The sequence below is a fragment of the Dicentrarchus labrax genome, unplaced genomic scaffold (genome assembly GCF_905237075.1).
Source record: "Dicentrarchus labrax unplaced genomic scaffold, dlabrax2021, whole genome shotgun sequence".
Taxonomy (NCBI): Eukaryota; Metazoa; Chordata; class Actinopteri; family Moronidae; genus Dicentrarchus; species Dicentrarchus labrax.
In genome coordinates, this window is record NW_026136701.1 from 20,122,703 (window position 1) to 20,135,440 (window position 12,738).

Sequence of the window (12,738 nt, forward strand, 5' to 3'; positions counted from 1 at the left end):
TTAACCACCAGATGTCAGTATAACAACAAAGAGAAAGAAAGAGTGAGCTGAAACTTCAAAACTGCTTAATTGAATCCTAATTTTAAGTGGCCACTAGGTGTCAGTATTAAACTATTCTAAGGAGTCCTTTTACTTTTGATTGCCAACAGCACTATAAGGCTGCCATGATAAACTTTCACTCTGATTTTGTCACTTAAGTGGTCCATCAGTATTCTTTTTTTTTGCTATTTCAAGTGTTTTAGAAATGAATTATTTTACTTGGTTTAACAATTTTTGCCTCTAAGATACTGGATAAAACACTCATCTCTAAACAATTATCTTTTCTCTTCTCTTTCAACTTCAGGGAGAGGATGGATTCCCTGGATTCAAAGGTGACATGGGTCTCAAAGGCGACAAGGTGAATCATGATCTCTAAAGATAATACTGGTGTTTGCAGTTGCAGAGAGTGATAGCGTAGTAAAGATAATTACACTGTTTTCATTTGTTTCTTTGCATTAAGGGTGAGGGTGGTGTACTAGGACCCAGAGGAGAGGACGGACCTGAGGGCCCCAAGGGCAAGTCAGGACCCAATGGAGAAGCTGGTCCCCTAGGTTTAGCTGGAGAGAAGGTAAATAATCAATACCTGCAAAGACTGAATTGTAAGACTGGATTTTCATTTTGATTGATGTTTTTTATTGACATGTGGAAGTTCAAGCTTGAGTTCAAGCTTTATTGCATAGGAGAACTACATACTAATGAAACTGTAAGGCTTTAAAGAGTCATAAAAGGTTACAACATATACGTATACTCATATATAATTACATGTATGAATACAAGGTCCGTTTCTGGGCTGTTGTGGGATCAAAAACCGAACCACAGTCAAGATTGCTCTTTTTACAGATGTCTTTAATGGACTAGAGAGAAAGCAGTCTAAAGAGAGTAGTTTACTTTAGATTTACAGCTGTCCCGATAAGATTTCCTCACCCTCCCTTCAGCTCTACAACAGTCCCATTTAATTGGCTTTATGTTGCCAACATTTCTCCATGGAGCTTTGATCTTGCCACAGAGTTTCTTGCTGTGTGGTGGTGCAGTATTTATATATAACAAATAAGTATTACAAGTTTACAACAAGATCTTTGCCCGTCAGATTAAAGGATTAAAATATAAATTATGACTTTAAAGAGGAATAATAGTTTATGAATGCTTTAGCAGAGTCATTGTTTTCTTATACCGTAGATAGGCTTAGATCAATCCATTCTGTGTCTTAAATGACGTAAAAACACTGCAGTAATCTCGGAATAATTGTTATGTAAGCAGCCATAAATAGGAAATGCTTAAAAATGACTAGAAATTATTTTTTTTAAAAGGGAGGGACTTGGGGGAAATTACTTTTTCAGTCATTTCACTAAAATTGAAATCGTGATTTGCAAATACAGCCCGCTGCTTTTGCTATATCAATTATAGATTTTACATCATCATCCTGATTTGCTTAATATTAGTGGAACAGCACAGTAAAAGTACAAATTAGCAGCACCAGACTCAGAAGTTTTGGATTCATGATAAGAATATATGACTTTACTTAAGTTTAAAAGCACACGGGGTAGTTACATCAGATTCCGTGTACTTCTTAATGACCATACTCATGTCTAAAATGACCAAAATGGACCAAAGTGGGTTCACATTTGGGATCAAAAGCAGAAAAGGCCTCTGCACGGATGATGTCATGTTCATAGTATTAAAATATTTCCCACACTAGAAGGAAAACTTTATGGTTATAAGTTTATTGCTTTTTGCAGTGCTTCTGTGAACTTTACTGCAGTCTCCAACGATGTCTCTGGTGACACAATGAGAATTCATCATTTGTTTTGTTTTACTTTGCTCCTTTTTAGGGAAAACTTGGAGTCCCTGGATTGCCTGGGTACCCCGGCAGACAAGGCTCCAAGGTGTGTGATGAGAGTAATAATGTATTCTACTGATCAATGCAGAGGAATTCTTACAGTATAAGCCCCAACTCCGCTGGGAGGTCAGAGATCAGTGCCAGCTGTAGGTGTTTGGCATCTTGGTCAAGGGCAGTTCAGCAGTGGGAGACGTTTGCCAACAATTTGAACAGTTGAAGGACAATCTCTGCTCACTGCATTTCCTTTCAGTGTGGAACTATTGTGCTTATGTGTGTTCACATGAATATATGTTTGTGCATGTGTGACTATTTACTGTATATACTGTATGTACTGATTCCCAGTGACTGCAGAATCTTCTATCCATGTCTGTCTGATTAATATCCACTCATATCTAAACTTATAAGCTCTCATATGCCTTTCTATAATCTCCAGACTTGCTGACTAACCCTTACTCACACAAATGAAAACCCAAGCAGACACCTACTGTACTCTCGGCACAACTCTTATAGGAAGCCTAAGTGGCATGGTCACCTGCTGGAGTCATCAGCTGTCCTCCCCCCTTAAACTCTTCCTGGCATTATCTAACAGTCTTGGCATTCCTTGCACTGTAGCGCTGACCACTGTGCCACAGCTCCACTATCAAGATGTGCTGCTGCAGCTGGTTCCCCCATGCTGCTGTCAGCACTGACAGCTTGGCACTGTGGCACTGATATGATGGGTCAGATACACCTACTCTCACAATGTCCACATAGGCAAGTCTTCTGCTCTGTCTGTTAATGTCAGCAGGATCTGAGCTGAGAGTGGCACACAAATTATTAACAGACCTGGACAAATTAGACAAAGTGGGAGAGACGCAGATGAAATAAGATACAAGTTGAGTTGTTGTAATCTCAATATACTGTATTCTGTCCATTCATTTGCAAGCAATTGTATCGCTTCTTTTAATTGCTGGATATTTTACTTAAAAACTACCACTCTAGTGGAATCTGTGTAATAAATATGTAGTAAAATTATGTGGTAACAGTGAAGATAGCAAAAACACAAAGAACATTCCTTTGTTTGTATCCATAAATAATTTTAAAAAAGGCTGTCCACAAAGGTTCCCAGTGGAGCCCAGGATCAGATCTTCTTTTTAGACTCTTTATACTTCAAAACATTTTTTGGAGAGACAATAAAGGCATTCTGACTTTGGCGCGATATAAACAGTCCCATAGTTTCTCTCTATAGCCTGCATTTGAAGTTTTTTTTCTTTCTAAGAAAAGAGAGAGAGAGAGAGAGAGAGAGAGAGAGAGAGAGAGAGAGCTATCCAGCATTTAAAAATTGATTGTGAAAATCAAAAAAAATTGAAGTGTGAAGCTGTCTTAAGTAACTTATAATGAGGATAATTTTACATTGATCTATATTGCTTCATATCAAGTGTTGTGCACTGTTTGAGAAAAAGACACACGTTCCCAGTAACACAGTAACATCAATGTTATAAAATGTCACATTGTCCTCATGAGTAGGTTCAGGGTCAAAGTCTTGGCCCGTTTGCAGCCTTTATCCCCCTCAATCAACCTGCACATGAATCCCTCCATTGGCTGTGTTTTTGGCTGCTGCACCCCATCACTCTCTGTTAACAGCTTTCCCACACCGTTAATTCTGGATGCCATTTGCAATAGCTTCAGTGGACTGTCTTATCTCTGTGACGCAAGTCAGGCTTGTCCAGTACCAGCTCTCCTTTCAGTTTACCATAACTGCACCTCTGTGAAAAACAAATTAAGCAGCATAGATCTCCCTTCCTGCTGTCTCCACAATGTTGGGCTATTTACCTCTTGCAATTCTGCCCACGCTGCCTTGTTGTGGTGCCCTTGCTTATACTGCACAGTATTATGCCTCGTCTACATATGCATGTGAGAGGTAATGAGCACTATAGATGTGCATTGCATCAGGGTAAGTTTTAAACTCACAACACACAGACGTGCACATGACCTTGCAGTGAAGCTGAGACAAAGAAATGTTTAACTTAAATTTGTTGAATATATATTTGTGCTACCTAATGCTGCATAAAGTGAGGCTGCATCGGTAAGCTGCCAGGTAGTCCTTTTATTCATCCAACTGATTTACCTCCTAGTATTTGTTTGACTGGCACCATCACCAATATCAGAGGGCACAGCCTGCGAAAGTCCAATAACTGAATTGCTGATGTGTATCAAGGGGCATCGGCTCTTTCTCCTTCCTTTGTCTTTATTTGTTCCTACTATCTTTTTTATCTTCCTATTTTGCTTCCTAACTATGCTAACAACCTAACAACACCTCTGTCTGTGTGTCAGAAAGTGGCAAGAATGAGGCTTTTCTTTTGGGCTCCTGTTAAGCATTAAAAGGACGTTCTCATTCCTCTATGGGAACTCAAACTATAAACTGTAGCTACATGATTACAATCTGCTGGCAAGTATGGCAGTACTTAAGTTAGGGCTTCACAGTTTCTCCATTAATTAGCTTTGGTCAGTAAAGCGCAAAAGGAATGGTGCTACTTTCTCTTCAGCCTCTGTCACATTGTTACTGGACACAGGCTGCAGTAGACATCTTTTATTTTATATCTTCCAACTCTCTGATGTATTTCCTCTTTCTTTCTCTCACTTTTTCTTTCACTTGTCTTGCAGGGCTCCAATGGATTCCCTGGATTCTCTGGGGCAAATGGCGAGAAGGGGGCAAGGGTAAGCCACAAAATTCATTATTCTCAGTCCTATTAAAGACAGGTACACTTGGCCACTATGGGCTCTCCTGTGTAGCAGATGGATTAAGTGTAGATGTATTAAGTGTAGTGTAGAATATTGAAACACATGATTGGCCGGACTGACAAAAAATTACATTGATCGTCAATTTAAGATGTATTTAGTGCCGTCTGTAATAACTTACAGATAGTATGCTTTATATCACAGAGTCAAATTAATTTTGTTTACATAGACCAATACCACAGATCACATTGCCACATTTGGACATGAGCATACAACACCCTCTACCCTTAGACCCTTGATTCAAGAAGAACTAAGAAAAAAACTCTTTGAAAAGATACTTGAAAGATACAATGGAAGAAATGAGAGAGGAACAGAGGAGGGATACCTCTTCCAGGACAGACAGACATGCAAAAGATGTTTGTGCACATAATAACAGTTTAGGAATGATTTGTCCCTGCATTAAGTTTGTTAAAGAATCCCTAAAATGTCACTTTGGATGTAGAATGTGTATGTCACTGTCACATAACCGAACTGCGTACCAACTGCATGACAAAGTACACCTAAACAAAGTATGTTGACACCCATACATATGATTGTTAAACATCTTATTCCAAATGTTCCACTACTTATAAGCCGATAAGACATGAAGTTCCAGGTCATCCCAAAGGTGTTAGATGGGGTTATGAGTAAAGATCTTCACCATCAAACTCTGAAAACCATCTCTTTACTTACTTAACCTCATCAGGTTGACACAGGGAAGGACCGTACCCCAAATTTTAACCCAAATTTGGAGACACACGATCAGTAGGAGCGTGGAGCCAAACCATGAAAAACAGCAACAAACACAAAACAGTGAGAGGACAGGGGTGTCCACATACTTTTGGACATTCGACTGTACTCAGGATTTAACACTCGAAGGAGGACTGACAACTGTATTCAGCTGTGTAACTGTAGAGTGGTCCAGCTGAAGAGGGTTACAGATGAAGGCATAGGTTGTTGTTGACGAGACACGCTCGTCTTTGCTCTCAGACAGACACTGAGAGGCAGACACCCCTGGCCCCGGCATGCTACAACTGACAGGTAGTTCAAGCTGTCAAGTGCCTGTGGGTAAGCACTTACCACAGCAATTTGATTATTTATTTTTGTCCAAAGATGCTCAGATGGTTCTATTTCCCTCACTCAAATCCCCTCAGCATTTGTGACTGTCTGATGTTTGAGTGTATTTGTTATTATAGAATTGCTTTAGCTTAAACTTCTAAAAAGAGCTGCTGATGTTGCAAGGAATGATTTTGTCCTAAATCAAAGCTTTTGTTTTTCTTTCTCAGGGAATCGCCGGCAAATCAGGCCCAAGAGGGCAACGTGGTCCAACGGTAGGCATTTCAAGCGTCTGCCAACTCAGCCTGAGCCCTCCACATAAATGATTTATTGTGTTCAAATGAAAATCTCTTCCTTTGTGTGGTTGTGTATGGGCTTTATTTTCCTGTCTTTTGAAGAGGGTATGCAGTGAATTGTAGAGATGGGCACTAGATTGATTACCTGCCCTTTATACAATTACTTTACGTGTTTTGCTTTTTTATTGCTTTTTTATGTTTTCCAATATCGAACAAAATACTGAAAATGCTATTTCTTTTCCTTACGATTACTGTATTGTCTTACATACTATGTATTTAGGGTCCACGTGGTGGGCGTGGTGCTAGAGGACCAACAGGAAAGCCCGGTGCAAAGGTGAGAGTCAGGACCATTTTAGAATTTATAATGATGGGGCCAATAATGGTGAATGTAGATGTTAAAGATTATATAGACAAAGTACATAAACAGGCAATGAACAGGTTAATTTGTCAGTTGTAAATCGTATATAAAAAAGGAAAAATAAAACAAATATATTAGTCATAATAATTCTTAGGTGGCAGCTCATGTAGAAATATAAATATGCATGTTCAAACAGGCTTGTTAGATATCCTCAGTGTCAGCACTTTGCATATTTTTGTCAGACTTCATACTTTGACAGTTTTGACAAAGTCAACAATGCTTCTCTGTGCCTTTTCTTTCTCCTCAGGGCACCTCAGGAAATGATGGACCTCCTGGCCCACCAGGAGAGAGGGTTAGTGTCAGATATTATTTGATCAGTGCCTCTTGAAATTCAGAAGTTTTGTGCACTGAGTTGGTGACAGCAAAAGTATACCAGGTGCATTGTATTATGAATCTCAGCTCAAAGTGAATTATAGCTATTTGTCAAATCAGAAGTAATTAAAATGTATATGTTCTCTGCAGTAGGTGCTGATGATCAGCTTTAAATTAACAATTATAAATGTATGTTTATTTTATCTGAAGAAACCCAGTCTTCGTACTCTACATCAAGCTGAAACTGACATAAGTTAATTTATGAAAAAAAGATGGCTAAATGATTTTAAAGTAATCATAGAAAGAAAGCTTGATTTAGCAACTAAAATCAAAAAAAAAAATCTTCTTATCCTTTCTTGTCTCTATTCATTTTCTTTTCATTCAAGGGACCTCAAGGACCACAGGGACCTGTCGGTTTCCCTGGACCTAAAGGACCCAATGTAAGTAGCTGCTGTCAAAAGTGGGAGTTAGCACCGTCCACAACAAGTCCATGTTGACACTTTTCATATAAGCTTCTCAAATATTAATACACAGTTACAACCTGATGTCTTGATTTTTATTAACTGTCTACCTGTTCACCCCCAGGGCCCACCAGGAAAAGACGGGCTGCCTGGTCATCCCGGACAGAGAGGAGAGACGGTGAGTGGGTAGTTTTGTCCATGAATGCTTGGTGTCGTGCCGTTTGACCCTGAACATCATGCATCAGCGCCCACTCACTCCCCCACTCAGTACCTCAGATAGGATGTAGAAAAAGTCAAGGAAGAGGATAATTGAAATAGCATACAAATTGTGTTAGGGCAAAAATAAAACACCAGTTAGAGAAAATGTAATATGGGAACTGCAGCACAGCTCAGCTATTTTGTTGTACATGTACTGTATTCTAATGACAATAAAGTTGGAGTGAATTTAATATAGCTTAGCCGTGCTCTGCCAAACAAGATGTTTTGCCTATTATTCATCAATAAAATGAAATATTAGCCAATAGGGTGAGAATACTTAACAGAAAAAATAAATGTAGTGCATATAGTTTGTAATTTTTTGGAGTCAAAAGTGTCATTTTCTTGAAGCTATTTAAACTTCTAAAACTTCTCTATTATATGCTTATAATGGAATACATTTGAATTGTGATATTGCCACTTTTACTTAAGTAAAGGAAATGAGTGCCTCTTACACCACGGAAGTATGTGACATAAGGGAAAGGTTATAGACGTAAAATTATATTTCTTGCTTTAAAAACTCATTCTTACTGGCTGATTATGAGACCAAATGTAAAGATAAATTAGTTTGCAGTGAACAATCAGGAGAGTGCAGATTAATTTGTAGAGCTAAAATTGTTACTATTCTTAACACAACAAAACGATATTAATAACATACTCTGACAGGTTCTACTGATTGTCTGTATGGCTCAAACACTACATACTATATACCACAAAGTAGACAGCACAGTGCTACAGCTTATAACCCTCCCACTGTTTTTCCCTTCAGGGCTTCCAAGGAAAGACAGGACCACCAGGACCTGGAGGGGTGGTTGGACCACAGGTAGATATACAACACAGTACACTGCTTAAATTCCACCTCCTCACTTATCCTGTGTCTGTTTTTGGAAAGAGTTGGAGACACTGACATCTTTTAGTATGTTCCTGTATCTACAGCTGAATCCTGAAGAACAATACCAATATGCATGAATGTAATCAAGATGTATCAAATGGTTTTGAAAATAATTTTGGATGCCTTCAGTGAGATCTTTTGTCTTTCGAAAGTAATGAAGCGTAGGCTGAAAATAAAGTGTTCCATCTCATTAAAAAGAACAAAAAAGCAAAAGTAGGTAATAAAGAAAACGTTTTGTTGCAATGGTATTAAATGTGAGATATATCCTAAACATCTTAAGTCTACTTTCTATATCTGATCTCCTTCAGGACACAAGTGATGACTTTTATAGCACATTGACTTTAATATGTCTCTGTTGTCCCTGACAGGGCCCAACTGGAGAGACAGGACCTGGCGGAGAGCGAGGACATCCGGGCTCTCCCGGTCCACCTGGTGAGCAAGGTCTACCTGGAGCTGCTGGAAAAGAGGGTGGAAAGGTAAATGAGCATGAATTTTGTGTGCTACAAAAGTAAAGTGCAACAGCCTTAAGTAGTTGTACATGTATTAGGCGTTAAGTGTTTTTTTCTCATAAAAGACCCACATATTAGAGGGCCACCTCTTTATTCCTACACTTGAACTACCCATTGCATTTTAATGTAACAGATTTATTATAATATGAGAAAACAAAGTATAATAAAGAGAAACTACTTTGAGTTGTGGCCAAATTTGCATGCAGTTATCTTGTAGTTCAAACTGCAATAACGTCTGAAGTTATGCAAGGTTCTAGTGACGTAGAAGAGTTATTAAAATGTAGTCTTTGTCATTGTTCTTTTAACAACTCACATCCAAATAAGTCATTGTTTTTAAAACACTCGTTTAAGCTCTTAAAGATTTTATACTTTTTATTTCCACTGTAACAAAACTGCACTCTTACTGCACTCTTATTGTTAAAAATTAATGGGTTCAAAAGATTAAAAATTGAACACATTTTTGCAGAGTAACTGAAAGGGGAAGTCTCACTCTAGTTTAGTAGTTTTGCAATATGAAATAATGGTCTGATAGTGTTTAGGAACATAAGGTACAGTGGTACAGCAATTAAAAAATAGACTTTCTTTGTTGCTTTTGTTTAATATCTGGTGTATTCTAGTCTTCATTATTCCTTTGATCATTGTTTGTTTAAAATTGGCACATCTTCTCTGTTTTGCCTCCACTACTCAATCATTTGCTGTTGTTCCCACATAATACGATATAATTCCAGTTTTTATCAAACAGATGAATCACTTTAATTGTTTTTCTCTGACTTTCCTCTGCCATTCTCACAGACCTAGCTCTGCTCATTGTTTTCACCTAAAGCAATTCTGTGTTTAATGATTACCTAACAGTGTATCAGATGTCGGTTAAGTGGATGTTATTTTTCCCTCCCTCTGTAGGGTGATCCAGGTCCTCAGGGTCCTGGTGGCAAGGCAGGACCTGCTGGCCTGAGGGGCTTCCAGGGGGCACGAGGTCTTCCAGGGGCCATGGTAACACACAGACCACCCACACATTGATACACACATGCACACATACACATATGAAGGGTGTCATCCCACATCCTGAGCGCACACCTGGTTGACTTTAGCTCCAAACCCCAATTACCAGGCTAACTACCTGCTGTTAAACCAAATGTCAGGCTTGGCAGTGGATCTGAATAAAAGGTGCAGAACTGGCTTACACAGAAGTAACAGAGAGGACAGAGCCAGACACAATATTGACATGTTTTATTATCATTAATCTCAACAAGGTTAAAGTTGGTTGTCAGTGTGGCTTTTGCAAAGAATTTTATCTAGTAAAATGTCTCTAAAATGTAATCAGCTGCAGGCTTTTAATTCCACATTTACAGCTGAACTTGTTGCAGATTCTTTTCTATTAGAAAGTCCTGCTATGTGTCTGATTGGAGGATGAGTCAAAGCCCTCTGATTCTGATTCAAACCCACAAGTTTGTGAGTATATCACATGCACTCTGAGCCTGCTGAGTAACCCAAATTAATTCTCAAAAGAAGTGGGTGTGGGTGAGAATAAGTTCAAGGTGAAAGCGGATGGCTGTTAGAGGCTGACTGAGGATCAGCTTGAGGGACTGAGGCTGAAGCTCATTTCAAGGCTGACCATTAAGAGAGCACACGACAGCACTGCCCAGACTTATTACCACCGTTATGTTTGTCCCATGTGTGCAGAGGGATGGCTTTCTCTTCATAACGGCAGCACACACACACTACACAAACACACTACACGAGCAAATACAGCCTCCTTTTCTGTCTTAAAGTGATGGCATCCGACACAAACATGTGCACCTGTTGTATAAGGAACATAAAAGTTAATCTCATTCTGTTTGCTAAGAGAGTGCAGGTACAAACACACATATTGTGCAAGCAAATGTGCACAAATTTATTTTTCTTTTTTTGATAGGCATAGAGAGAGGCACACATACACACACACTCTTCATCCCATCTCTCAGTCTTGAGGAAAGGCACAGTGGCAATATACGAGCCAATAAATAACTTTTTGTGTGTCCGGCAAAGAAAGATCCTTCCAGCCTCCTAATGCACCGTGGTGAAATGTGGAAGCCGGGGAGCTGGAGAGCCTGCTTGGCAGCGCCTGCACCCCCTGGCTCTGTCGGAGCCTGTAAATTAGTTATTATAATGAAAGTCTTTACTGCCTCTGGTGAACTGTGTTTTCCATATGCAATCTCAACCTCCTGGTGCTATGATTCAGCAGCACAGGCATTGCCATTCAAGGGCCGGGATCTCAAGGATATGACAGGGGTCCAGAGAAAGTGGCCCACCACAGGCTTAAAAACCTAGTCATCTCTTCACTTATTAATTTCCTTTGAGTGCATTTAATGACGCCTTTTGCATTAGTAATAAAAATATGCCTAAAGATTAGGCTATATCATAATTTATTAGGTAGTCACCACTTTTTCCCTGGTGGAGTGGAACTGCAGCCTAAGTAAATGTGTTGAAATCTAGGTATTTCATTAATGAGCATTTTTGTGCAGCGTCACTAAATTGATATCATTATTACGTTATTTATTTAATGAGTGTGGTGATTTCAGACAAATTCAAGGACTGAACTCATCAACCGGTATTTCCTGATTGCTTAAAGGTTTGGTTCACTCAATTTCCTCACTAACCTAGTGGTATCTAACCGTGAAGATTTTTGTTTTATGTGTACAGGTTTCAACATGTATGCCTTTTTTTGCTATCACCCCAATACAATGGATGTGAATGGGATTTTGTTTGTGTTGCTCACAGCATTGAAAAGTTTCAAAAACTGAACAGCAGCATCTTTCTCCAGAAACACCGAAACAGTGCTCACTTTACCCTGGATAATCCACAGACCTTACCGTGAACTTTTCATATGGACTATTTATTAGAAAATATTTCTAAAAAATCTGTTCTGTTTGACTTTTAAAATGTAATTTTTTATCCATATGAGAACCATGAACAACATTTTATTGGGCTGACAGCTGAAATCTTCTAGACTTATATTGCAAAACCTGTACAAATAAAACCAATTATCTTCAAGGCTATATACTGCTATAGGTGAATGAAAAAGTGTGTTTCTTGTGTTTTGGGTGAACTGACCCTTTAATGACCGGCTGCCTCAGTAAATTGGAAGCTAATAACATGCCGATTGCAAGGACAGATTCAAAGAAGGCACATCACATATTTCCCCTTTGTTTTCATGTACATAAATATAAATATAAGCAGAGATTAGAAAACAGCATCACTTATATTCAAAAAGACATACTTAAACTACTAAATGTAATTCCTTTTTGATACTATATATATATATGACAAATTGCTATTTACTGTATGTGTTTCTGGATCTAAGCCCTCCATCCACATATGCACATACACATGTCTACACATATCTACACATACACATGCGTGCACACACGCACATGGTAACATTTAAAGGCCCATTTGACAGCTGTGATTACTGCTCTTTGAATGGCATTGAGCGGCGGCCTGCGGTGAATGAGATCTAACCCTCTCCTGTCCTCTTCTTTCAGGGTCCAGCTGGCTTAAAGGGAGGAGAAGGGCCTCAGGGTCCCCCCGGCCCCATCGTAAGTAGCCTGTTACTATGGTTACCCCATCTCTCCTGCCACAGAGATTGCAGTGAAAAGTGACTTTTGGAGAATGAAGTTGCACATGCTGTGCGCTGCTCCCTTCTCCAATCATTCAGCAGCACGTGTAATGTAAACTGCAGTGTAGAGGGCGGTATGATTGAAATCAATACTTCAATAGGTCAAAAGATGGTGTTCAATATGAATATACATTGCAACATTAAATGTCAAATGTAATTTCTTTGTGTTCTTTGTTTAGTAAGTAAAGTTAGCTAAATATATATTTTTTAAATTTATACAATTTTACAAATCTATCTACGTCAAAATAGAT

At 38.9% G+C, this 12,738-nt stretch overlaps 1 protein-coding gene across 1 annotated transcript in view; it reads left to right on the forward strand.

Moving 5' to 3' along the window:
• Positions 1–12,738, forward strand: part of LOC127364228 (collagen alpha-1(XI) chain) — an 83,806-nt gene that overhangs the window by 43,347 nt on the left and 27,721 nt on the right. The window contains exons 29-41 of the mRNA XM_051401621.1: positions 344–397; positions 500–607; positions 1,869–1,922; positions 4,520–4,573; positions 5,920–5,964; positions 6,266–6,319; positions 6,651–6,695; positions 7,102–7,155; positions 7,301–7,354; positions 8,201–8,254; positions 8,692–8,799; positions 9,733–9,822; positions 12,354–12,407. Coding sequence (XP_051257581.1) covers positions 344–397; positions 500–607; positions 1,869–1,922; positions 4,520–4,573; positions 5,920–5,964; positions 6,266–6,319; positions 6,651–6,695; positions 7,102–7,155; positions 7,301–7,354; positions 8,201–8,254; positions 8,692–8,799; positions 9,733–9,822; positions 12,354–12,407 — 828 coding nt within the window. The remainder of the gene's footprint in view (positions 1–343; positions 398–499; positions 608–1,868; positions 1,923–4,519; positions 4,574–5,919; positions 5,965–6,265; positions 6,320–6,650; positions 6,696–7,101; positions 7,156–7,300; positions 7,355–8,200; positions 8,255–8,691; positions 8,800–9,732; positions 9,823–12,353; positions 12,408–12,738) is intronic.